This window comes from Monodon monoceros, unplaced genomic scaffold, assembly GCF_005190385.1.
Source record: "Monodon monoceros isolate NGI ecotype Baffin Bay Population unplaced genomic scaffold, NGI_Narwhal_1 Super_Scaffold_11, whole genome shotgun sequence".
NCBI classification, from domain to species: Eukaryota; Metazoa; Chordata; class Mammalia; order Artiodactyla; family Monodontidae; genus Monodon; species Monodon monoceros.
In genome coordinates this window covers 78330022-78355808 of record NW_021703767.1, presented here as the reverse complement: position 1 = coordinate 78355808, position 25787 = coordinate 78330022, and the positions used below count along the sequence as shown (strand labels likewise).

Below are 25787 nucleotides of genomic sequence, written 5' to 3'. Positions count from 1 at the left end.
AAGCTAATTTTTAAAGAGTTCTTAGTATAGTGTAAGACACATCTATTAACATTTCATAAACAGCATCTCTTGCTATTCTAAATGCTTTCTTTCTCTTTTTTGCTGACTTGGCATTCACATTCCTGTTATTGGTAATAGGAATGATATTAAGATGCCCATGACCTCACCATGACCCCTAAGGTGAGATACAAATGTAGACCTATAGGGTCTGTAGCAGGAAAGAGGTTCAAATGAAGGAAGCTAACTGATTTTCTCAAGGGATAATTAGATCAGGCCAGGGCTCTGAATGACTCAGATCTATGAAACATACAACATAATGTTTTGCTTCTTAGAGCTGAAATGAGATCTAAGGGTGATATGGTCCAATGCTTCTCAGTCTTTATCGTGCAAACAGATCACCTGGAGAGCTTGTTAAAATACTGGTTTGATTCAGTGGGTCTGGGATGAGGCCTTAGATTCTGCATTTATATAAACTCTCTGGCAATGCTCATGCTTTCTGTCCACAGACCACACTTTGAACACCAAGTTGCTAGTCAATTCTCTAATTTTTAGAGACAACTAAGGTCCAGAGAGGGGCAGTGGCTCACCCAAGGTCCTAACAGTTAGTGAGCACTGACTTGCCCAAGAGGTTAGTAAGTAGCAAAGCTAGGGTTAGAACAAATGTTCCCCAATTCCCATTCATAGTTCTGTGATCCCATGCAGTGATTTAAAATAAATCAATTTATTACAGTGTAAGAATTTTAAGGATATATCTTGCAAATTCAGAAAAGCAGTAAGTGACTGAGTGGAGAAATTCCTTGGCCATGCATTTTATTTTATTACAGGGTTCTAAAATAATTTCACAGGAGGTGGTTTATTGAAAAAAATTGGAAAATGTGGGCAAGCAAGATAACACACCATAATTCCACAGTTCAAAGTTAACCAAAATATATGAATGTGCTTTTATACATTTTGGTGAATAACCTTACTTTTTCTTACATGTACATTTTATTGTGCAAAAGAATAGAATTACATGCCAAATATTTATTATGTCAATAACTGTAGTTTCATAACATCATTTTTAACACTCTATAATATCCCGCTATGGAGATGTAGTACAATCTATGTAAGTTTTGCTGGATATTTAAGTTGGTTCTTGTTCATATCTGGAAAGGAAAGTTATTCCTTGGCTTGCTGAGGCAGGATGGCACTCAGTTACTCAGCTGCCAGGAGTGGACACCCAATGCTATAAGAAGAAGGAGGATCAGTATATGAGTTTCAAGCTGGATATGCAAAGATGTGACTGATATGAAAGTATAGATCAATTTAAGACAAACAAGGCATTTTTAGCATCATAATATCGTGCATTAGATCACATCTCTGAATACCTGGTCATAAAACAAGCCAGTCTGGTCCCTTCAACCTCTTGTGTTCTTTTATGGGTCACTCTGGGTTGTTGCTTTCTTCCCTCAGGCTTCCAGCCAATTATTTATTTACTGCAAATTTGTCCTTCTGATACAGCTTAGCAACATTCTTTCTCAGAGCCAGGAGGGGCCTCATAAAATATCCAACCCCACCCCTGAGACACATAAAGAAGATGTGACTTGTCCAAAGGCAACCAGCAACTTAGGGGTCATAGCAGGCCAGGAACCCAAGATTCCTGGAACTTTCTACCACCCATCCACTGCCTCTGGCCTTGGACAATGAATGAGGAATCACAGTAATGAAGGTCTGAACCACTTGCTATCAGTCTGCTTGGATAACCTTTTCCTCATATTTTTGTTCATCTGCTATTATTGCTTAGACATATCTAAAAATGGCCTACTGTCTTCTCTCAACAAAAGTACCCCTCAAGGCTAAAAACTTGAGGTATATTATGATAATCACTCCAGTCGTGGAGAGTGATATTCAAAAGCAACTTCTTATGAAAGGAACAATACTTGATCCTCATGGGGAAAGATATATTTAAACTCCCTGTAGGACTCTGTATTTGCAGATACCTTATCAGAAAGTTGAAAGCGATTAGAGATGGGGAATTATCTCTAAATTTATACTTGAGAATGTAAATTACATACAAACTAATGGGACTAAAACTCTTTGAACTTTTAATATTTAATTAATGGTTCCACATGGCCTTCTTATAGCCTGTGTTCTATTGTAAGCAACAAGATTTTAATAAGCAGGTTTGGGACTTCCCATTGTGTGGCAAGATGTTGCTGCCTTTATGACACTAATTTGACTTTCATGCTCTCTCCTTTTCCCTCTTCTCTTACTACACGCTTCCCCATGTCTTGCTCTTGTACTGGGAACAACTAAATATATTAGTTGTATTGTTATTGTCTGTGTGAGCTTCTTTGTGATTTAGAAATTATATATCTCACTGGGCAAAATGTTTCTTGAATCCCCTCCTTACACTGAAATCCTTTGAAGATGGTAATAAAGTTGATGTTTCTATCTAAGGGCAGACACTTAACAATCATGAAATAAGAAGCATTTCCTTCATTTTCAGGGAGAGACAAATTTGTCTGGGCTTTACAAATCACATCCAATTCACAGCTGGTTTTCTTACCTTATGAATATACCACAAAGTAAACTCTTGGTATGACGACACCCTCAAGGGAGAGCTGATTGTGTCTAAGTCCCTAGGAGCATTCCTTTCTATCTTGTCCCATCCTCTCACTGTCTAGCTAAGGGGTCCAGTACATGGGAAAATATTAGTAGCAGACATGAATATTGTTTGTGTGGCTCCTAGCCCTGGGCTATTCTAGCTCGAGGAAACACAAGGAGACAAATACATATGTCTTTGAACTTTCCTCAGTACGTTTGTTTTGATTGAAAATATTTAGTGCTAGACTATTAGAGAAAATATTGACCATTAAGCTATGTAGTGACTTATAAGTAAGGATCCCCCTAATGATTTTTTCTTAAAATTTAGAATTAGAAATGTATTTGTACTCTCTTGCCAGGCTTTCTCTGGTCGAGTGATGAGTACATATCATTCCATTATACTTTCGTATTAGTTTTAGAGTGCAAGGAGTCTCAGAGCTAATTGTTCAGTAACCATTTGATCCCCCAATCCTGGTACAATGATTTCCCTTCTATTCAATGTTAACAAGAAGAATGATAATGAAGTCTTTTATTCTTCAGTGTTACCAAATGTTTTCACCATTTCCTAACAGCTGTTACAGTTAACGATATCTCATCCATCTAACAAATGCTGACAACGATGCATGGAATGACAAGGTGACTTAACATGGGTCTCACAGCCAGCAGAAAGGCTGAGATTTAAAACCTTGTCCCGGACACAAGTCAAAGTGTTCACACACTTTATTTCATTTTTGACACTAAAAGGCTGAAGTTAATTTATCATAGTAACCAATAATAACAAATGGAGGAGAGTAAAATACTCTATCAGGATACGATGCATAGCTGTTCCATAGAGGCATAACTGATATTTCTACTGAAGGTAAGAATTCAGGCAGTGAGGACACGGACAGAACTCCAGAGACTTCCGAACTGTTCTATAAGGAATACACTTCATTTTTAATGTTTTACTCTTGAAAATGTGTATAGCCAAACAACACCCATCCACTGGCTCCATGCACCAAGTTCCTTCCCTACCCTTAGGGAACCGCTGTTAACATTTTCTAGGTATCCTTCTAGAGTGACTTTAGGCCTGTACAAACACAAATACTTATTCTTACCCATTCTCCTCCTTTTCACAAAAAAAGTTGCCATATTTACCCTTTCTTCTGAACATTTTTTTCCTTTCACTTAATAACATATTTTGAAATCAAAGATTAGTACATATTTCTTCATTTTTTACATATTTATCATATTTCATTGCATGGATATGTCCCATAATATATCGAACAGCTCTACTATTGATAGATATTTGCATGGTTTCCAAGTTCTTGCTATCCACAAACTAGGCTGCAAAGGACACTTTATACATACGTCATTTTGTACATATTCAAGAGTATCTATAGTATAACTTCACAGAAATGGAATGTGTGGATCGAAGATTAGATCATTTTGATAGCTTTTGCCAATTGCCTTCCATAGGGAAGACAAGTAAGGTTTTGAAAAATTCTACATTCTTTTATTCATCTTTACATGTTTTTGGCAAAGTGTCTGGCATAAAAGCATCCAACAAAATGCTTATTTTAGGATTATTTCATTATTCTCCAATTCCACTTATAATGTTTTTCTTCTGAAAAGTATTAGTTTCACTACCAAGTTATATTAGCTTGAGGCAGAAATTATGTGAATACACGAAAAGAGGCAGGAAAAATAGCCATGATGAGTCATCAAAGAAAGCATCATTTTTTAGAGATCTTTGACCAGTGGGCCTAGTAGAGTCAGGCTGTATCACAGGGAGCCAAGGATGATGGATGATGGGAGAATTGTCACAGAATCAGGAAGTTTCCCTGCAGGGTAGTCCAGTCCTACCAGCTGGATTACTGGAAACCAGTGATGTTGACACAATCTCCTGTGTCAGTGGGAGCTCAAGGCATATTTGACTAGTGTCCCAGAACTTACTGATTTTGTGACACACAGGTTTCAGCAAGCACGGGGTACCATACTAGCTTTCTGACAATTGAAAATTAGAATCTCTCAGTGTGAAAGGCTATGGTCATATTTTCTTAAAGATTTCCAGGAGGTTTTGATCATCAGCTTGGCTCAGAAAGCTTTGGTTCAGTCTACTCAGTTGTCTTATAGATAAAGAAATGGAAGCTGAGGAAAGTTAAATAATTATCTGTAGGTCACAGAATTTATTCATGACATATCTGGAATATGAACACAGGTCACTCAATTCTCTGTAGTTGTCCTATCCATTTCCTGGATGACTTGTGCTGTGTGGAATGAGTGGAAGGGAGGAGGACAGATAAGTACTTAAAGTTCTGTACCATTTACTACCACTTCATCTGAAGCAGCTCCATTCTTTTCCTGTATTTTACATGTGGACTCATATAAGATTTTTCTTAACTGATGGACTCTGTGGCTAACGTCTTTCAAAGCCTTTTATCATAGTTTGAGAAAACAAGCAAACCAAAATCCTACAATCACCTCACCTCTGGGAGAAGATATTTGAATGGGTCCTAGCCAGGCTAGTATCCCCATTTCCTTTTGGGAGAGAAAGGTCTCAAGCTAGGAGGATTAGGAATGTTAATGTTTATGGAAGATTAGGTGTCTAGCATAAAGCCCTATTATATAGAGACTGTATGAGAACTTGTAACATACTAGTCCCAGGGTTGGGCATGAGACCAGCGCTGTGTTGTAGGCCTAGAAGTGGAATGTCTGGGTTTCCTGTCTTGTCTCTGTCACTTCTTGGCTGAGTGAACTTGACAAATTATATACTTCCCTACACAGACCCCTGTTTTCACACTTATAAAATGGGATGGCTTATAATAGATAAGCCCTTGGCTGTAGTGGTTCTCAACTTTGGCTATACATTGGAGTTATCTGGGATGCTTTAAAAAATCCTGATGTACTGTTAGGTGAATCCCGTCCACTGAGTATCTGATATAATTGGCCTGGTGCACAGCCCTGGCATTAGGATTTTCAAAAGCTCTGCCGGTGATTCTGATGGGTCACCAAGGCTGAGAGTAACTGCCTAGAGAACAATGGTTCTTATAGTAGAGTCCCACACCAATAGCATCACCCAGGAACTTGTTAGAAATGTAAATTCTCAGGCCCACCCCAGAACTACTGAATCAGAAACTCTGGGGACAGTGCCCAGAAATCTGTTTTAAGACACATTTCAGGTGATCCTGATGTGTGCTGAAGTTTAAGAATCACTGAGCTAGAGGGTCTATGAATTTATTATTAAGACAGGGTTAATCCATTTTTAAGCTAGAGGCAGGCTCATAGTAGGAATTCCTTTTTGGATAAAGGTAAAAAAAGAGAGGTAAGGAGACAAAAAATTCATTTCCCAGAGCCAGATAAAACTATAGTCAGAATACTGGAAGAAGCTTTCCTCCTTTGTGTTTTATGACCATGTACTCTTTGAAGAGAGAAAGGTTAGATTTTAAAAATGTATGTATTGCTAAATGCATTGAACTTCCTGATACACATTTGTTTATTAGAAAAACTGGTGCTCTGAAAATGGCTATCTTCATTTCTATGAGAAAATGTGAGTAAGATTATAGAAATCTCACAGGACTTGGATCACTTTTGTCCCACCCAAGGAGAGCAACTTAGTAAATACCAGAGTTTGAGACTAAGCTCTCCAGCAGGCAGTGCCTACGACAAACAGGCAACTCCAAGAATTATCTTTCCTGGTTAACTTTTTGGAGGAATTGCTGGGATATAGTAATTAATCATAAGCTTGAAGAGGACTCAGTCTTCTCTAAACTAGGTACTCCCTTTCCCCTACTCAGCCAGGGGCCATTGAGACTGCCACAGAAGACTTGAAAGGCCACATTGCCGAGACTTCTGGAGAGAAAATTCAAGGCTTCTGGCTCTCGACAGAGTGAGTAGTTATGACTAAGTGAAGGGCAGTGGAAATCTAGCCTTTTCCTTGACAACACCATAATAGAATAGGAGATGGCCCAGTGGAAGAATTTCTCCTACTTACAGTGAGATAATTAATTGACATATCGAGCTGGAGAGTAAAGTTTCATGGTGCCCCATGGCTGATGGTATGACCAGGTTTGACTTCTACCACTGTTTTCCAGGCTAGTTGCTTCACTCAGCCATCACTGTGACTACCTTAGGTCAGGCCCTCATCAGGGCTCTCAGGTACCATTGTATTAGCCTCCTAACTGATCTTTCTGGTTCCAATCTCTGTTTCTTGTAAGCACTCTCCCTCCAACCACATCAGGCTACTAACCGTCCCACTCTGGGTACAGTGGAAAGGAAGGTTGGGAAAGAGGATGAATGAGGTCAACACATACATTGTGAATTTTATCATTAGGTAAGTTGGGTACGATAACATGAGCAACAAAACTAGGGAAATCATGCAGGATAAAGACAGGCCACCTTGGAGTGGGGGAGGGATAGATTGGGAGTTTGGGATTGACATGTACACACTGCTATATTTAAAATTGATAACCAACAAGGACCTACTGTATAGCACAGGAAGCTCTGCTCAATATTCTGTAATAACCTAAATGGGAAAAGAATTTGAAAAAGAATAGATACATGTACATGTATAACTGAATCCCTTTGCTCTACACCTGAAATTAACACAACATTGTTAATCAACTATACTCCAATATAAAATAAAAATTTAAAAAAAACAAAACAAGCAAATAAAAAGCCCTCAAAAGAAAGGCCACCTGTCCAGAGTTAAGATAAAAACCAAATCTGACGCTTAAGTGCTTGTCATTTTAATGACTGCTCCATTCACCCTCAAGGCTTATCTTAGCTACGGGGGTTTTCATTGCCAAAGACACAATGAAGATGGTTAACTTTCTGTCCTACCCTGACATTCTAGTGTCTGTGTGACCTTTTTTTCACCCACCAGGTGAATATTAGGAATGCCATAGTCCTTATAGTAATAAGTAAAATATGCACATAATAAGGGTAAGAGGCATCTCTTTTCTTCTGCAGAATCCATGATATTAAATGGAGAATGCAATTAGAACTCCATTTGAAATACTTAATTGGTTCAGTAAGTTTTCTTGGTAATACAATCACCAAAGGTTCCAGCCGAAAAGCTCAGTCATTTCTACACCTGAGTGAAGAATCATTTTATCTTTCCCTTCTGGGAGGGACATCTTCTTTGAATAAATTTTAGGAGGACAACACTGGGATGTTTAACCTTCCAGTCGAGCAGAACAAATCCCTCAATCAAAGGAATGCAGAAACCAAATAACCTGTGAATCCATCTTTCTGACCACCATAGCATATTTTTGTTTCAAATGGGTTCCAAAAATTGAATTAAAATGAATTTTTGAAAACCAAGCTGACAAGTTCTGAGCATTTGTGTCTTCATCTATGAACTACAGATAATGATATATACCTGACAAGTTGTTATGAAGACTAAACAAGGTAACATTGTAAAATTCTTAGCAAAGCCCCTAGCACATAGTGGATTTTCAATGGACATCAGTGTCCTTCCTCTGTTCTCAAGTACTAACTATTGGTAAAAGGCAATACTTTTTGACGTTGTTATTGGTAGCCTCTACCTTTATTTCTATCTTGTCCATCTCTATCTCTATCATCTCTGGGTTACCTTTAATGAAAAGTCTTTTAATTTATTCACTTTCACCAACTTACATTTTATTCTCCACTCTCCACCTCCCATCTGCAGAGTAAAATATGATTTGTGCAAATGAAAAGGCTGCCTTGGTCTTCCCTGGTGGCGCAGTGGTTGGGGGTCTGCCTGCCGATGCGGGGGGCACGGGTTCGTGCCCCGGTCCGGGAAGATCCTACATGCCGTGGAGCGGCTGGGCCCGTGAGCCATGGCCACTGAGCCTGCGCGTCCGGAGCCTGTGCTCCGCAACGCGAGAGGCTGCGGCGGTGGGGGGCCTGCGTACCGCAAAAAAAAAAAGAAAGAAAAGGCTGCCTTGATTAAGCAAGATGTCTACATAAATTCTGAAGGTCACATCAGAAGTAAACACTTACCTATTTTGTTTCTACAATGTATCTCACTTTTTTTCTACAATATATCTCATTTCATTTCTACAATGTATCTCATTTATAAGAAAGAATGCACAAACATGGTCTTTCAAATCCAGTGGTGGCTACTTTTGAATTCTCAAATAATAGAATCAGTAATTTCTTTAAGGGTGCATATTTTTTTTGGTTTTATTTGTACAGAAGTTTGACTTGTTTTTTTGTTTGTTTGAGTGTTTCTGCTCAGTGATTGCAGTGGCCTGTAGATACCAATTTTTGAAAGATAAATCTGATTGTGTGATCTGCGTTGAGGTTTAGCACTATAATTGTGTGCTTGATTTAACATCAGCTACGATGATTGCTAACACCAGCAGTTTTCAGGTAAATATGAACAGCTTTGCCCCAAAGACGCAAGCCTTGTACTTACCTCTGAACCTAATAGGATGTTCAGAAAGTTGGTAAGAAATCTCTGGCAACTAGTTTTCTATTTCTCTTTTGTCTTGTGGTACCCATTTATATTAAGGACAATAATGAGGCATGTATCCTATGCATGTAGAATTTCAAGCAATCATATTTGCTTATTTGCTATCAGACTTTCTTCCTTTGCACATTGGAACCCATTTCTCCTTTTTAAATGGTAGTGATTTTGTGTTCTTTTTTGGTCATTCTTCTCTCTCAAAATTCTTTTACTTCTCCCACAACCCTCCATCAAAATCTACTTTCAAGAAAAGATCTGATTCCAGTCGTTTTTACCAGTGTAAGACATTGCCAGTTTCTTTTCTGTTCCTGTTACTCTTTGTAGCTGGTTCAGACTGCCTTCATGTAATGGAAGGAGGAGGTACCAGTTGTAAAGAAAATGTTCTGGACTAAATGAATGGGCTCCCATTCACTGTGACTGTGACTGTGACTGTTCAAGCAGAAGATAGGAAGCTGTTTGTCAAAGGAGGGGCATGCATAGGTTTTGAATGACCTTTCAGACTTAAGTCCTCTGTTTATTTGTAGTGCAGCAAAAAACAGCAACAGCAAAACCAATCAAACAAAAAACAAAACCTCAAAAATAACAACAGCAAGACTAAACAAAACAAATGTATAAACACACAGGCCCAGAAAGGTGAGAACCTGGGCTGCTCTTGTCCCCTTTCCTCCTTTTTCTAATGGAATAAGACCCATCCATTCCTGAGAGTTACAGGGGCTGTAACATAGACCTATTTCCCCAGCCTTACCAACCACACAAGACTCTTTTCAAGCACAACACTTTTTTTGTATATGGCAGAAAAGGCTGGGCTTCATGTACATCAACTTTCAGCTCCTTCTGGGGAGATGAGAAATCCCTGGCTACTCATCAGTGGTTGAAAGAATATCTGTAGCACATGTAAACGTATCTTCATGTCCATGAACTTGCTTTACCTTCCCTACATCCTTGTTAGTTGTATGATTCCCATTTTATAGATGAGAGGTGGAGACTAGGGAAAATGAAGTGGCCAGATGAAGATCCCATAAGTGATAGAGCAAGAAAGATGGACCACCACACTCCTGTGTTAGCTGGGTTCTGATTCTTTCCCCAAGTATATACAGTGTAGATGAGGGGTAACTAATAAGCCCAGCTCCATCTTTAGTCATGGTTGGTCAGACTCCTAGAAGTAGTTTGATATAGGAGGGCAAGGTGGGAGCTGTTGAGAGGAAACTTGAAAAGGACTTATGGGCCTTGTGTATCATGTTTAAGAACTTCGATTTTATCCCTTAGGTGATACGGAGGCTCTGATGGGTGAGGCTCTGTATTTATATTTTATGAAGATCACTGAAAGTCCACAATCCCTTATCCAAAACCCTTGAATCAGCTGAGAATTTTTCATATTTTGGAAGTGTAAAACAATGCATATGTTGTTTATTTTATGCCCCAAGTGGAGGTCTGGGACAACCCACCCTAATCAAACATATTAATATCTTTTCAGGGAAACATGTGATATTAAAAATAGAATAAATCGTCATCTGGTTCAGATCTGGTTTTACCGCAAAGTGAGTTTGCACCACGGCTGCAATTTTCAGAGCTTTGTTGAATTTGAAATTGTGGATCAGGGTTTGTGGCCCGTACATGTTTGAAATGTGGAGGATCAATGAATGGGTGGGAGGTTAGGTGACATATTAGATACTTATACAATATCCATGAAGGTCTGATCCAGTGGCATGCTGGAGCTGGTTCACACGTGCTCATAAGAGGTGAATGGTAGGATTTCAGGAATTTTGACAGTCAGTTGTTAATTCTTAAATTTAAATTAAATAGTTTTACAAGTTATTATTATATGTAAAATTAAATAAAATTAGTTTCACCCCCAAATAAATTTTTTTTGCATTTTATTTTATTTATTATTATTATTTTTAACATCTTTATTGGAGTATAAGTGCTTTACAATGGTGTGTTAGTTTCTGCTGTATAACAAAGTGAATCAGCTATATGTATACATATATCCCCATATCCCCTCCCTCCTGTGTCTCTCTCCCTCCCTCCCTCCCTATCCCACCCCCCTAGGTGGACACAAAGCACTGAGCTGATCTCCCTGTGCCATGCAGCTGCTTCCCACTGGCTATCTATTTTACATTTGGTAGTGTATATATGTCCATGCCACTCTCTCACTTCATCCCAGCTTACCCTTCCCCCTCCCTGTGTCCTCAAGTCCATTCTCTAAATCTGTATCTTTATTCCTGTCCTGCCACTAGGTTCTTCAGAACCTTTTTTTTTTCTTTTAGATTCCATATATATGTGTTAGCATATGGTATTTGTTTTTCTCCTTATGACTTACTTCACTCTGTATGACAGATTCTAGGTCCATCCACCTCACTACAAAATAACCCAATTTCGTTTCTTTTTATGGCTGAGTAATATTCCATTGTATATATGTGCCACATCTTCTTTATCCATTCATCTGTCAATGGACACTTAGGTTGCTTTCACATCCTGGATATTGCAAATAGAGCTGCAATGAACATTGTGGTACGTGACTCTTTTTGAATTATGGTTTTCTCAGGGTATATGCCCAGTAGTGGGATTGCTGGGTCGTATGGTAGTTCTATTTTTAGTTATTTTGTTTGTTTGTTTGTGGTATGCGGGCCTCTCACTGTTGTAGCCTCTCCCGTTGCGGAGCACAGGCTCCGGACGTGCAGGCTCAGCGGCCATGGCTCACAGGCCCAGCCTCCCTGTGGCATGTGGGATCTTCCTGGACCAGGACATGAACCCACGTCCCCTGCATCGGCAGGAGGACTCTCGACCACTGCGCCACCAGGGAAGCCCTATTTTTAGTTTTCTAAGGAACCTCCATACTGTTCTCCATAGTGGCTGTATCAGTTTACATTCACACCAACAGTGCAAGAGGGTTCCCTTTTCTCCACACACTCCCCAGCATTTACTGTTTGTGGATTTTTTGACGATGGCCATTCTGACTGGTGTGAGGTGATACCTCACTGTAGTTTTGATTTGCATTTCTCTAATGGTTAGTGATGTTGAGCATCCTTTCATGTGTTTGTTGGCAATATGTACATCTTCTTTGGAGAAACATCTATTTAGGTCTTCTACCCATTTTTGAATTATTTTTTGTGTGTTTTTGATATTAAGCTGGACGAGCTGTTTGTAAATTTTGGAGATTAATCCTTTGTAAGTTGCTTCATTTGCAAAAATTTTCTGCCATTCTAAGGGTTGTCTTTTTGTCTTGTTTGTGGTTTCCTTTGCTGTGCAAAAGCTTTTAAGTTTCATTAGGTCCCATTTGTTTATTTTTGTTTTTATTTCCATTTCTCTAGGAGGAGGGGCAAAAAGGATCTTGCTGTGATTTATGTCATTGAGCATTCTGCCTATGTTTTCCTCTAGGAGTTTGATAGTGTCTGGCCTTACATTTAGGTCTTTAATCCATTTTGAGTTTATTTTTGTGTATGGTGTTAGGGACTGTTGTAATTTCATTCTTTTACAGGTAGTTGTCCGGTTTTCCCAGCACCACACATTGAAGAGGCTGTCTTTTCTCCATTGTATAGTTTTGCCTCCTTTATCAAAGATAATGTGACTGTATGTTCATGGGTTTATCTCTGGGCTTTTTATCCTGTTCCATTGATCTATATTTCTGTTTTTGTGCCAGTACCATACTGTCTTGATTACTGTAGCTTTGTAGTATAGTCTGAAGTCCGGGAGCCTGATTCCTCCAGCTCCATTTTTCTTCCTCAAGATTGCTTTGGCTATTCGGGGTCTTTTGTGTTTCCATACAAATTGCGAAATTTTTTCTTCTAGTTCTGTGAAAAATGCCATTGGTAGTTTGATAGGGATTGCATTGAATCTGTAGATTGCTTTGGGTAGTATAGTCACTTTCACAGTGTTGATTTTTCCAATCCACGAACATGGTATATCTCTCCATCTGTTTGTACAAGATTAATTTCTTTCATCAGTTTCCTACAGTTTTCTGCATACAGGTCTTTTGTCTCCTTAGGTAGGTTTATTCCTAGGTATTTTATTCTTTTTGTTGCAGTGGTAAATGGAAGTGTTTCCTTACTTTCTCTATCAGGTTTTTCATCACTAGTGTATAGGAATGCAAGAGATTTCTGTGCATTAATTTTGTATCCTGCTACTTTACCAAATTCATTGATAAGCTCTACTAGTTTTCTGGTAGCATCTTTAGGATTTTCCATGTAAAGTATCATGTCATCTGCAAACAGTGACAGTTTTATTTCCTCTTTTCCAATTTGGATTCTTTTATTTCTTCTTCTTCTCTGATTGCTGTAACTAAAACTTCCAAAACTATGTTGAATAATAGTGGTAAGAGTGGGCAACCTTGTCTTGTTCCTGATCTTAGTGGAAATGCTTTCAGTTTTTCACCATTGAGAATGATGTTGGCTGTGGGTTTGTCATATATAGCCTTTATTATGTTGAGGTAAGTTCCCTCTATGCCTACTTTCTGGAGGGTTATTATCATAAATGGGTGTTGAATTTTGTCAAAAGCTTTCTCTGCATCTATTGAGATGATCATATGGTTTTTCTCCTTCAATTCGTTAATATGGTTTATCACATTGATTGATTTGTGTATATTGAAGAATCCTTGCATTCCTGGGATAAACCCCACTTGATCATGGTGTATGATCCTTTTAATGTGCTGTTGGATTCTGTTTGCTAGTATTTTGTTGAGGATTTTTGCATCTATGTTCATCAGTGATATTGGCCTGTAGTTTTCTTTTTTTGTGACATCTTTGTATAGTTTTGGTATCAGAGTGATGGTGGCCTCATAGAATAAGTTTGGGAGTGTTCCTCCTTCTGTTATATTTTGGAAGAGTTTGAGAATGATAGGTGTGAGCTCTTCTCTGAATATTTGATAGAATTTGCCTGTGAAGCCATCTGGTCCTGGGCTTTTGTTTGTTGGAAGATTTTTAATCACAGTTTCAATTTCAGTGTTTGAGACTAGTCTGTTTATATTTTCGATTTCTTCCTGGTTCAGTCTCAGAAGGTTGTGCTTTTCTAAGAATTTTTCCATTTCTTCCACGTTGTCCATTTTATTGGCATAGAGTTGCTTGTAGTAATCTCTCATGATACTTTGTGTTTCTGCAGTGTCAGTTGTTACTTCTCCTTTTTCATTTCTAATTTTATTGATTTGAGTCTTCTCCCTTTATTTCTTGATGAGTCTGGCTAATGGTTTATCAATTTTGTTTATCTTCTCAAAGAACTATCTTTTAGATTTATTGATCTTTGCTATTGTTTCCTTTATTTCTCTTTCATTTATTTCTGATCTGATCTTTATGAATTCTTTCCTTCTGCTAACTTTGGGGGGTTTTTTGTTCTTCCTTCTGTAATCGCTTTAGGTGTAAGGTTAGGTTGTTTGTTTGAGATTTTTCTTATTTCTTTAGGTAGGATTGTATTGCTATAGACTTCCCTCTTAGAACTGCTTTTGCTGCATCCCATAGGTTTTGGGTCATCGTGTTTTCATTGTCATTTGTTTCTAGGTATTTTTTTTATTTCTTCTTTGATTTCTTCAGTGATCTCTTGGTTATTTAGTAGTGTATTGTTTAGCCTCCATGTCTTTGTATTTGTTACAGATTTTTTCCTGTGATTGATATCTAGTCTCATAGTGTTGTGGCCAGAAAAGATACTTGATACAATTTCAATTTTCTTAAATTTACCAAGCCTTGATGTGTGACCCAAGATATGATGTATCCTGGAGAATGTTCCATGTGCACTTGAGAATAAAATGTATTCTGTTGTTTTTGGATGGAATGTCCTATAAATATCAATGAAGTCCATCTTGTTTAATGTATCATTTAAAGCTTGTATTTCCTTATTTATTTTCATTTTGGATGATCTTTCCATTGGTGAAAGTGAGGTGTTAAAGTCCCCTACTATTATTGTGTTACTGTCAATTCCCCCTTTTATGGCTGTTAGCATTTGCCTTATGTATTGAGGTGCTCCTATGTTGGGTGCATAAATATTTAAAATTGTTATATCTTCTTTTTGTATTGATCCCTTGATCATTATGTATTGTCCTTCTTTGTCTCTTTTAATAGTCTTCATTTTAAAGTGTATTTTGTCTGATATGAGAATTGCTACTCCAGCTTTCTTTTGATTTCCATTTGCACGGAATATCTTTTTCCATCCCCTCACTCTCAGTCTGTATGTGTCCCTAGGTCTGAAGTGGGTCTCTTGTAGACAGCATATATACGGGTCTTGTTTTTGTATCCATTCAGCCAGTCTATGGCTTTTGGTTGCAGCATTTAATCCATTTTCATTTAAGGTAGTTATCGATATGTATGTTCCTATTTCCATTTTCTTAATTGTTTTGGGTTTGTTATTATAGGTCTTTTCCTTCTCTTGTGTTTCCTGCTTAGAGAAGTTCCTTTAGCATTTGTTGTAAAGCTGGTTTGGTGGTGGTGAATTCTCTTAGCTTTTTCTTGTCTGTAAAGGTTTTAATTTCTCCATCAAATCTGAATGGGATCCTTGCTGGGTCGAGTAATCTTGGTTTTAGGTTTTTCCCTTTCATCACTTTAAATATGTCCTGCCACTCCCTTCTGGCTTGCAGATTCCTGCTGAAAGATCAGCTGTTAACCTTATGGGGATTCCCTTGTATGTTATTTGTTGTTTTTCCCTTTCTGCTTCTAATATTTTTTCTTTGTATTTAATTTTTGACAGTTTGATTAATATGTGTCTTGGTGTGTTTCTCCTTGGATTTATCCTGGATGGGAGTCTCTGCACTTCCTTGACTTGATTGACTCTTTCCTTTCCCATATTAGGGAAGTTTTCGGACTATAATCTCTTCAAATATATTCTCAGTCCCCCTTTTTTCCTCTTCTTCTTCTGGGACCCCTATAATTTGAATGTTGGTGCATTTAATGTTGTCCCAGAGGTCTCTGAGACTGTCCTCAATTGTTTTCATTCTTTTTTCTTTATTCTGCTCTGCCATAGTTATTTTCACTGTTTTGTCTTCCAGGTCATTTATCCGCTCTTCTGCCTCAGTTATTCTGCTATTGATTCCTTCTAGAAAATTTTTAATTTCATTTATTGTGTTGTTCATCATTGTTTGTTTGCTCTTCAGTTCTTCTAGATCCTTGTTAAACATTTCTTAAATTTTCTCCATTCTATTTCCAAGATTTTGGGTCATCTTTACTATCATTACTCTGAATTCTTTTTCAGGTAGACTGCCTATTTCCTCTTCATTTGTTTGGTCTGGTGGGTTTTTACCTTTCACCCCAAATAAATTTAAAACAAAGGTAATATACTCAAAATGCCTCATCCTCTGATGATTTTACTTCACTTTGCTGTTATGTATGCTCTGGGGGTTATTTTTGCCTATTCTATTTGTGTGGTGGAAATAATGCATGACAGTGTGTTCCTGCCTCTCTCTACCAACTGGATGTTCAGTGATATCAGGTTGGTAGCTTGGAATTGGCCCCGGTGGCTGCAATTATCCTGTGGAAATAAGCAAACTAGAAGTCAGAGTTTGATTTATTGTTTTGTTTATGGTCTAAACTTAAGAAAGTAATAGAGTGTATGTTAACAATGCAGATTAAGTTTAAAAGTGAGTCGTGTCTGTGGCTATAATATTGTCATAGCACAAAAAAGTTGAGGAAATATTCTTCCAGAATTCAAAAACGATTATCCAATTCAGCAAAAAGTCACCTTTTTCATTGGTGAATGGATGAAGTCTGGACAGGTGGCTGAGGAAAGATGAATGCCAAGCAGAGGTTGCAAGGTTGCAGAGGGTCTGTGTTCTGGCTGGGGCAGAGGCCATTGGCTGTTCTCGCATCAACCTGCTGACTCCCAGCCTAAGCTGGAAATTCCAAAAGGCCTCTTCTTCCTCTGTATCCCTCTAATGCTCTCTACTGCAAAATCGTGACATGGGGGCACACTTGAAAGCAGAAGTGCTTAAGAGAATCTGATGTTTATCATAGAGCATATACTGAAGTGTGCATTAGGAACTGAGAAGCAATAAGCTGATAACTGACATAGCTGGGCTTTGTGGATCTTTGTGCTTAATCATCTAGGAGGAAGGAGTTCAGGGTAATGCTTGGGCTTTGGCCTGGCAAACTGATGGGCTGTCTGTGCCACAATTCTAAGTTAAGAAGGACATGGTAACTCTACCTTATTGAGAAACCACCATATGCCAAACATTGGAGGAGAAACTGTGCACACAGTCTCACTTAATCCTCCCAACAGTCTTGTCATTCACTTTTTACAGAACTTGTTGTATAAAGTTGTGGGGGAAAAAATGTGTCTGAGGTGTCCATCGTGCCTCCTCATAGTGGTATTGAATAGATGGTTCTACATATGTGTACAGATGCCATCTCCATTAGTTTTTAAAAGGGACAGTAATCCTGACATATTTATATAGGCCTGCCTTCTATAGGTGCTAAGGGCATGAAATAACATTAAGTCAGTCAAAGCATTTTCCAAGGGATATCACCCAAACTAGTGCAGATTAAATTCTTTGACATGTTCTAAATTTAGACAGATATATCATTCAGCAGATTAGAAAAATGAGTTTGAAGGCACTTGGGTAGCAAATACAAGGAGGATGGACAGAGAGACCAAAAGGAGAACTGGAGAGATGCTATCAGCTCCAGCGAGATCCCAGTTAGCCGAAACCATTAAGAATACCCTAAGGTATTCTTAAAGTGTACCATATACACTAATATGTATAAAATAGATAATTAATAAGAACCTGCTATATAAAAAATAAATAAGTAAAATAAAATTTAAAAATTCAAAATTCAAAAAAAAAGAATACCGTAAGGAGACTTCAAGTGAGACTCAGGCTTCCAGCCCAGCCCAGCCCATTTAGGAATTTTATAACTTTATAGCTGTACAGACAGGATGATGTTTATCTCCTCCTCGTACTGCCTTTCTTGGCCCTCTGGGAAAGGACTTTTACAATAAATAGTGCATACGCTTTTAGAAGTGATCCATTAAGCCAGTACCAAGGAGAACATCTTGACACTCTATGGAGTCTCAGAAAAGTGCGATACGATGGCAATGACGTGGCTCTTCAGTCAAATGTACTCAAGATGTCTTTGTCTGCGGTGGTTAAGGAGGCGGGAGGAGATGAGATCTTCCCTCCACACACATTAGTGTGAAGTGGTGGTGAGGGTTGTTGTTCTCATCCCCCTTATTCCTGAACGAGAGGACTTGCCTCTAGTGGCTGGGATCAAGTAACTCTTGCTCTTCATCTTCATGGCAAATACTTTCAGCATGTTTCATTGCCTACCTTTCCTGAAACCCACCTAGGTTTTTAATCCTCAGACTTTGGTGAAATCCGACTAATTATCTGTGTCGGACATAAAGACAGTAGAATGAAAGTGAGGTCAAGGAAGCAGCCTGGTGTCATAGAAAGAGTCCTGAATTTGGAATCAGAAGACTTGGGTTTGATTCTTGGCTCTGCTACTTATTATCATTGTAGCTAGGTGAACTTGAGTGGGCTTTCCATTTTGTTTTTTTAAATTAGTGTATTTGTTTTAATACAGTCTTTAATCCATTAGAAATCCACTGCTCTTGAAAGAAGCACAGGTACTGTTAATTTTTGGTATATATATCATTCCAGCTTTTCTCCATGCAATCTTCTGTCAAAGATTGTTATAATATTAATAGATAACATTTATTGAGCACTTAAACTGTACCTTGCGATAAGTGCTTTCCATGCATTTGCCATTATGTTTGTATAATTTATATAATTTTGATGATCTCTAAATGGCATTTTTCTTAGGGTTTTTTCCTCGTATTTTTCTTGGTTATCTTGTAGTTTTTGTAAAGTATTAGACAGTTACTTTTAAACTGTCAGTGGCTACACAAATGTAAAGGTTTATATTATCTTTTTAAAATTGAAGCACCAAGTAAGGGAGAGTTACCAGTGGGCCAGAGTAACATTCCACAACTGGAAAGAGAAATGAAAATATATAAGGCATTCTCTACTTATTTTTTGATAAAAAAATAGTAAGTAATATTCCTGTAGCACGTTATAGTTTAAAAATTACTCTTCTTCATTTAATTCAATCTTCATAGCAATTGTCTGAGGCAGGAAACATGAACTCCAATTTGCAGATGAGGGAATCAAAGCTCAGAAGAGTAACACATACAAAATAGATAAACAAAAAAGACCTACTGTATAGCACAGGGAACTATACTCAGTATCTTGTAATAACCTATAATGGAAGAGAATGTAAAAAAAGAATATATATGTATATGTATGTATTGTATAACTAAATCACTTTACTGTACACCTGAAACTAACACATTATAAATCAACTATATTTCAATAAAAATTTTTGAAAAAGAAGAGTAACAGAGCTCTAAAGTAGCAGAGACGGAACTCCAATGCATTATACTGCCCTGACTTTTGCTAAAATGGTCTTTTGCTCCTGTGCCCAGATTCCATGTGTGCCCCTTCTCAGACTGTAACCCAATGGTTAAACTCAGAATTCTGTTTCTTGGGCTTGGTGGGGTAAGTGGAATTGTGCAGGACATCTCTGCTTAATTTAGAATGATTTCCCAGAAGAAAGAACTATCCTAGACGTTTAAATAAAAAGAAAGGCATCCGGGAAGCGAAGCAATGTTGAGGCACAGGAGACCAAACGACTTCCCAGGCACAGGGTGCCACTGGAGTTCACTGATCCCCAAAGCAATGCCTGTGTTTGCTTTCACACCTGCACTCACATTTGATCCTCAAACAGACCCAGGGAAGAAGGCAAGAAGGAACTATTGGTTTTATTTTCTGGTTGAAGAAACCCAGAGATTAAACGACCTATCTAAGGGCAACCACTTATTAAGGGTCACAGGACAGCTTGACTTCTCGGGACCTCTCTCTCAGCCCAGTTGTCTTCTCACTGTACTGCTCTTGCTGCCTTTTGTGATTTTTTTCCTCTCCCGACACAGCCGTCACCACGGCTTAAATTGGTTAAATGATCTTTGTGCCTGTGTCTGGCTTCTTCATTGATTGTCTATTGTTTTCAGGGAGGAGGACAGTGATTCGTTGGGCAGGTTCAGAGACCTTTTCCTCTTTTCCTCTCCAGATCTTTCTGGCCTTGTGTTGTCCATTTGACTTTATTTAGTCTTTTCCCAGAATCAACTAAAAAGTCAGATACTTGTAGGGAATGGTGGCTGCCGTTGATGGACTAAGGTCAATCATACTTTATCTTGTCACAGTATAATTAGGAATGCTGAACTACTTTTGTAATGAAAAACACTGCTACTAATAACTTAAGAAATAAGGACACACATAAAACAAAAACCCCAAGTAAACTGAGGAATCGGGGATTGCTAAACATTTTAGTCATGAATAATAAATGTAATATACAAATTAACAACCTGAAATGTATCTCCTACCCAACGCCACTCATTTTTGCGTACTTTCATTTATTCTAGACTTTGCTACTCAAAGTGTGGTCTTGGAATCAGCAGCAGCAGCATCACCTAGGAGCTTGTTAGCAATGCCGACCCTCAGGACCCACCCCAGTCATACTAAACCTGAGTCTGCATTTTCATAGGATCTCCAGTTGATTCCTATCATTAAAGTTTGAGAAGCACCGGTCTAGATCACTCTCATGCTCATGCTCTGAGGATATCAGTGGATTCTCACTGCCTATATACCCTTCTCTGTGCTCACCTTATACAACATAATATAGTTCATTGTGTACATTGTGAGGAAAGCATTCCTTAAGTCAGGGCCTGATTCGGAGTCACCTTTGTCCAAGCCCATCTCGGCCCACCTCCCAGTACTTAGTACAGTGTCTGGCATTTGGTAGGGGCTCAGAACTGATCATGGACTTGACTTGCATCTAATTCTGATAGAGCCATCTATTGCTTGAAGCCCTTCACTGACACTAGCAGTGTCCATCCATCGAGTCCTGCCTCTATTACCCTGGGCCCCCAAGCAGCTCAAAGCCCAACGAGACTTCCTCCATCCTTGGGTTAAAGCACTCAGGCTGAAAATGCCTCAAATCTATCAAGATGTTAATGACCTGTGGCAGGACTCTGGCAGCAACAAAAGCACCTCTGTTGCCAGAATCCATTTATACTGGGTGGGTGTTTTCGACAACCACTTAATTAAACACATTGCTTTTCTCTATAAATTCCTCCATGGCAACAGCCTCAACCAGATAGCTAATGGTCCCTAAGTAACCTGAATTACAGGACAGTGAGAGCATTTAGATGCTGCAGTCACAAACGTACTTGGAAGTGTTTGTTTTCCCAAGACTGCTACGAGTTAAGGAGGTGTCAGGAAGAACCAAGAGGTGAAAAAAAAGTCTGATGAAGCTAAATGCCCAGCTCCATCATTTATTAGCTACGTGACCTTGGTATGTTAGTCTCTTACATCCTCTGGGCCTCAGTTTTATCATTTATAAAATGACTATGTAAAGAGGGATATTAATTTAAGAATTAAATTATTTAAAATATATACAATGCTTATACCAATTTTTGCCGCATAGTATGTGCCACCTAAGAGTTTGCTTTTATAATGGTTATTACTATTAATAATAATATTCACCCATTTATACAATCATTTACGTGTTTACTGAGCTCCTTATATAAGCCGGACTCTGCCCTAAATGATGAAAATACAGAAACAAGTAAGGCAAAATTTCTGTCTTCAAGGAACTCTCAGTCTTGTGGGGAAGGAGGACATGTAAAGGAAGTCACAGCACAGTGTGATACTTGCCGATACACAGTCTTACAAATTATTCTGTGGGAGCTCAGAACTCAGTGTGTCTGTATTGTTGACATAGGTCAAGGGAGGAAGAGAAATTTCCAAAAAAAGATATGATGAGAAAGACCATCTCAGGAAGAGGGCAGAATCTGTGCAGAGGAACTGAGACAGGCTCAGGGAACCACAGACAGTTCTCTATGGCTGGATTAATGAGCAAGAGTCAGAGAACTAGAAAGAAGTTGGAATGGCAGGAAGGAACCAGAAAGGAAAGAATTTTGAACACCAGGCTAAGGAGCATGGATCAAATTTTTTTCTTGAGTCACGAATTGGAGATCCATAAGCCATTTCCACCCTGCTAAGTATTTTTCAAAATTTGAATTTGAATGTTTTTAGTTAAGGTATGTGCTTCCAGTTTGCCAACACCTTGTCACTTCCCATTGTCTTACACTGGCCCCTCTTCATTCCCTGATGCAGTGGTGTGTGCTCGGCTCTCCCACTCATGATGGCCAGCTGTGTGCATCTCTTCCGACTCCAGGTCCAGTGAGCTCACCTTGGGATATTGAAATCAGTCATGACAGGAGAATTTATACCAAGGAAATAAAATCAGGGCATCATCATTATCATTATTGTTACTTTAGAATGTGTTTACCATTTACAGCACACCACTGCCTTTGTTTCCTTCATGACCACTATATAGGCATTGCTGTCTTGAGTTAAATAGGGTGTTGACATTATTAGAAAGGCAATAGATTCTGGAAATAGTTGCCCAATAATTTAAACTTAGTCTTGGTTATTTAGGGGACTGCCAATGTGTGGTTTATTAAAGAAAACAAATAAGACCTCAACCTTAATATTGAGGCTATCAACACATTTAGGTCACTACAGCGGTTATACAGACAACTATTATAGTCTCTTATGAATAAACGTGCTGCCTGATACACAAAGAGGAAATTGTCTCCACTCTATTGGGTCCCTAGGTTATCCCAAAATGCCCTGTTGTAGGGAAAGTAGGTTGGGTTTAGGAAGAGTAATCAATGTGAAAGAGAAAAGAGCCTCTGCTTCCACTAGTATGTTCCATAGAAAGAACTACCGAGTTTAAGAATTGCTGTGGCTTCTGAAACGCTGTGCTATGTGAATTAGTAAAAGTGTAATCTTCTGAGCAAGGAAACTTACCAGGGAAATTGAGAGGAAACTGTATAATGATGAAAGGGTCAATCCTTTCATCCAAGAAGACAGAGAAATCTTAAATGTGTATACACCAAATAACAGCTGCAAAATTTTTGAAATGAAACTGATAGAAATGAAAGGAGAAATAGACACATCCATGATTACAGTTGGAGACTTCAAGACCATTCTTTCAATAATTGATATAAAAAAATGGGCAAAACTTCAGCAAGGATTTAGAAGAACTTAACAACACTATGACCCAATCAGCATTTATAGAACTCTCCACCAAGTAACAGCGGAATACATGTTCTTTTCAAACACCCACAGAACATATACCAAGATCCACCATATCTTGCACTACAAAGCAAACGTCACCAAATTTAAAAGAATTGAAATCATACAGGGTATGTTCTCTGATTACAGTGGAATCAAACAAGAAATCAATAATAGAAAGATAACAGAAAAATATCTAAATGCTTGGAAACAGAACAACATACTTCTAAATATGGGTAGATAATCCTGAGGTCAAAGAGAGAGTTTCAAAGAAATTAAAAAGTTCATTGAATTGAATGCAAATAAAGACAAAACATATCCATAGCTGTGTGGGATACAGCTACAGCCGTCCTGAGAAAGAAATTTACAGCATTAAAGGAGAAGTGCTCAAATCAGGTGAAGGAACATCCTAAGTCAATAGTAGAAGCCTCAGCTTCAAGAAATTAGAAAAAGAAGAACAAACCCAAAGCTGAGAAGGAAAGAAGTAATAAAGATAAAAGTAGAAGTTAATAAAAAACAAAAACAATGGGAAAAATTAAAGAAGCAAAAAGCTGGTTCTCTGAAAATTTCAATGAAGTTGACAAACTGCTAGCAAGGATGACCCAAAAAACAAAAAAAGTCATAACTTACGAATATTAGGAATAAAACAGGGGGTATCACACAGACCCGACAAACACCAGAGAGATAATGAGGAATTATAGCCAACAACTCTACACACATAAATTTGACAACTTAGATGAAATGAACCGTTTCCTCAATACACACACCCAAGATGAAATAGATAATTTAAGTAGCCTTATAACAATTAGGAAATTAAATTTGTAATTAAAACCTTCCCCAGGGCTTCCCTGGTGGCGCAGTGGTTGAGAGTCCGCCTGCCGATGCAGGGGACGCGGGTTCGTGCCTCGGTCCGGGAAAATCCCACATGCCGCGGAGCGGCTGGGCCCATGAGCCATGGCCGCTGAGCCTGCGCGTCTGGAGCCTGGAGCCAGTGCTCCGCAATGGGAGGGGCCACAGCAGTGAGGGGCCTGCGTACCGCAAAAAAAAACCTTCCCCAAAAGAAACATCTAGGCCTGGATGGTTCTACTGGAGGATTCTATTAAGCATTTAGAGAAGAATGAACAGCAATTTACATAATCTTTTCCAGAAAATAGAAGAGAAAGGAATGCTTCCCAGCTTATTCTATGAAGCCAGTATTAACTTGATACTAAATCCAGACAAAGACAGTACAAAAATAAAACTACAGACCAATACCCCTCATGAATATAGATTTAAAAATTCTTAACAAAACTTTGGCAAATGGAATTCAGCAATATAAAAAAAATAATTATGTACCATGACCAAGTGGGGTTTATTCCAGTGATTCAAGGCTAGGTCAATATTAGAAAATTAATCCATGTAATCCACCATATTAACAGGCTAAAGAAGAAAAATAATATGATCAGATCAATAGATGCAGAAAAAGCATTTGACAAAATTCAACATACCCATTCATGACAAAATCCCTCAGAAAATAACAGAGAGGAACCTTTTCAATTTGATAAAGAACATCTATATCAAACTTATAATAATTAACATCATGCTATTGGGAAAAGACAATGTTTTCCCCCTAAAATTGGGAACAAGGCAGGCGTCCACTCTCACTACCAATATTCAACATAGTCCTGGAAGTTCTAGCCAGTGTAACAAGGCAAGAAAAGTAAATAAAATGCATACAGGTCAAACAGCAAGGAATAAAAACTGTTCCTAATTGTAGATGGCATGATAGTCTATGTTGAAAATTCCAAGGAATCTACCAAAAAGTTTCCAGAACTATTAGATGAGTTTAGCAAGTTTGCAGGGTACACGATAAACATACAAAAAATATTTTAGTAATAATTTTTTAAAAATAAAAAATCAATTATATTTCTATACACTAGCATTGAGGAGGTACAAACAAAAATATAATAACATTTATAATCACTCAAAAAAAGAAAAATATTTAAGTGTAAATCTAACAAAATATGTATAGGACTTACACACTGAAAGCTACAAACTGCTGATGAAAGAAACAAAGATCTAAATCCCATGTTCATAGATTGGAAGAATCAATATAGTAAAGATGTCAGTTTTCCACAAATTTGACATACAGGTTCAACATAATTCCTTTCAATCTCATTAGGATTTTTGTAGGTATGGACAAAACTATTCTAAAATTTTTTTTCAGTTTGCCTGTTTTATTATTTTATTTTTAAAATATTTATTTCTTTATTTATGGTTGCATTGGGTCTTCATTGCTGCACGTGGGCTTTCTCTAGTTGCAGTTCACAGGCTTCTCATTGCAGTGGCTTCTCTTGTTGTGGAGCATGGGCTCTAGGTGCGCGGGCTTCAGTAGTTGTGGCATGCAGGCTCAGTAGTTGTGGTTCGCGGGCTCTAGAGTGCAGGCTCAGTAGTTGTGGCACAAGGGCTTAGTTGCTCTGTGGCATGTGGAGTCTTCCTGGACTAGGGCTCGAACCTGTGTCCCCTGCATTGGCAGGCGGACTCTTAACCACTGTGCCACCAGGGAAGTCACTATTCTAAAATTTTTATGGAAAGACAAAGGAATTAGAATAGTTAAAACAATTCTAAAAAAGAAGAATAAAGTGTTTCTCACTGGCAAATCCTATTTTCTACTAT

The 25787-nt window shown here is 38.3% G+C and overlaps 1 protein-coding gene across 1 annotated transcript in view; it reads left to right on the top strand.

The window, feature by feature from the left end:
- Positions 1–25787, top strand: part of TPRG1 (tumor protein p63 regulated 1) — a 110617-nt gene that overhangs the window by 2747 nt on the left and 82083 nt on the right. The window contains 1 exon segment of the mRNA XM_029213728.1: positions 6363–6454. Coding sequence (XP_029069561.1) covers positions 6363–6454 — 92 coding nt within the window.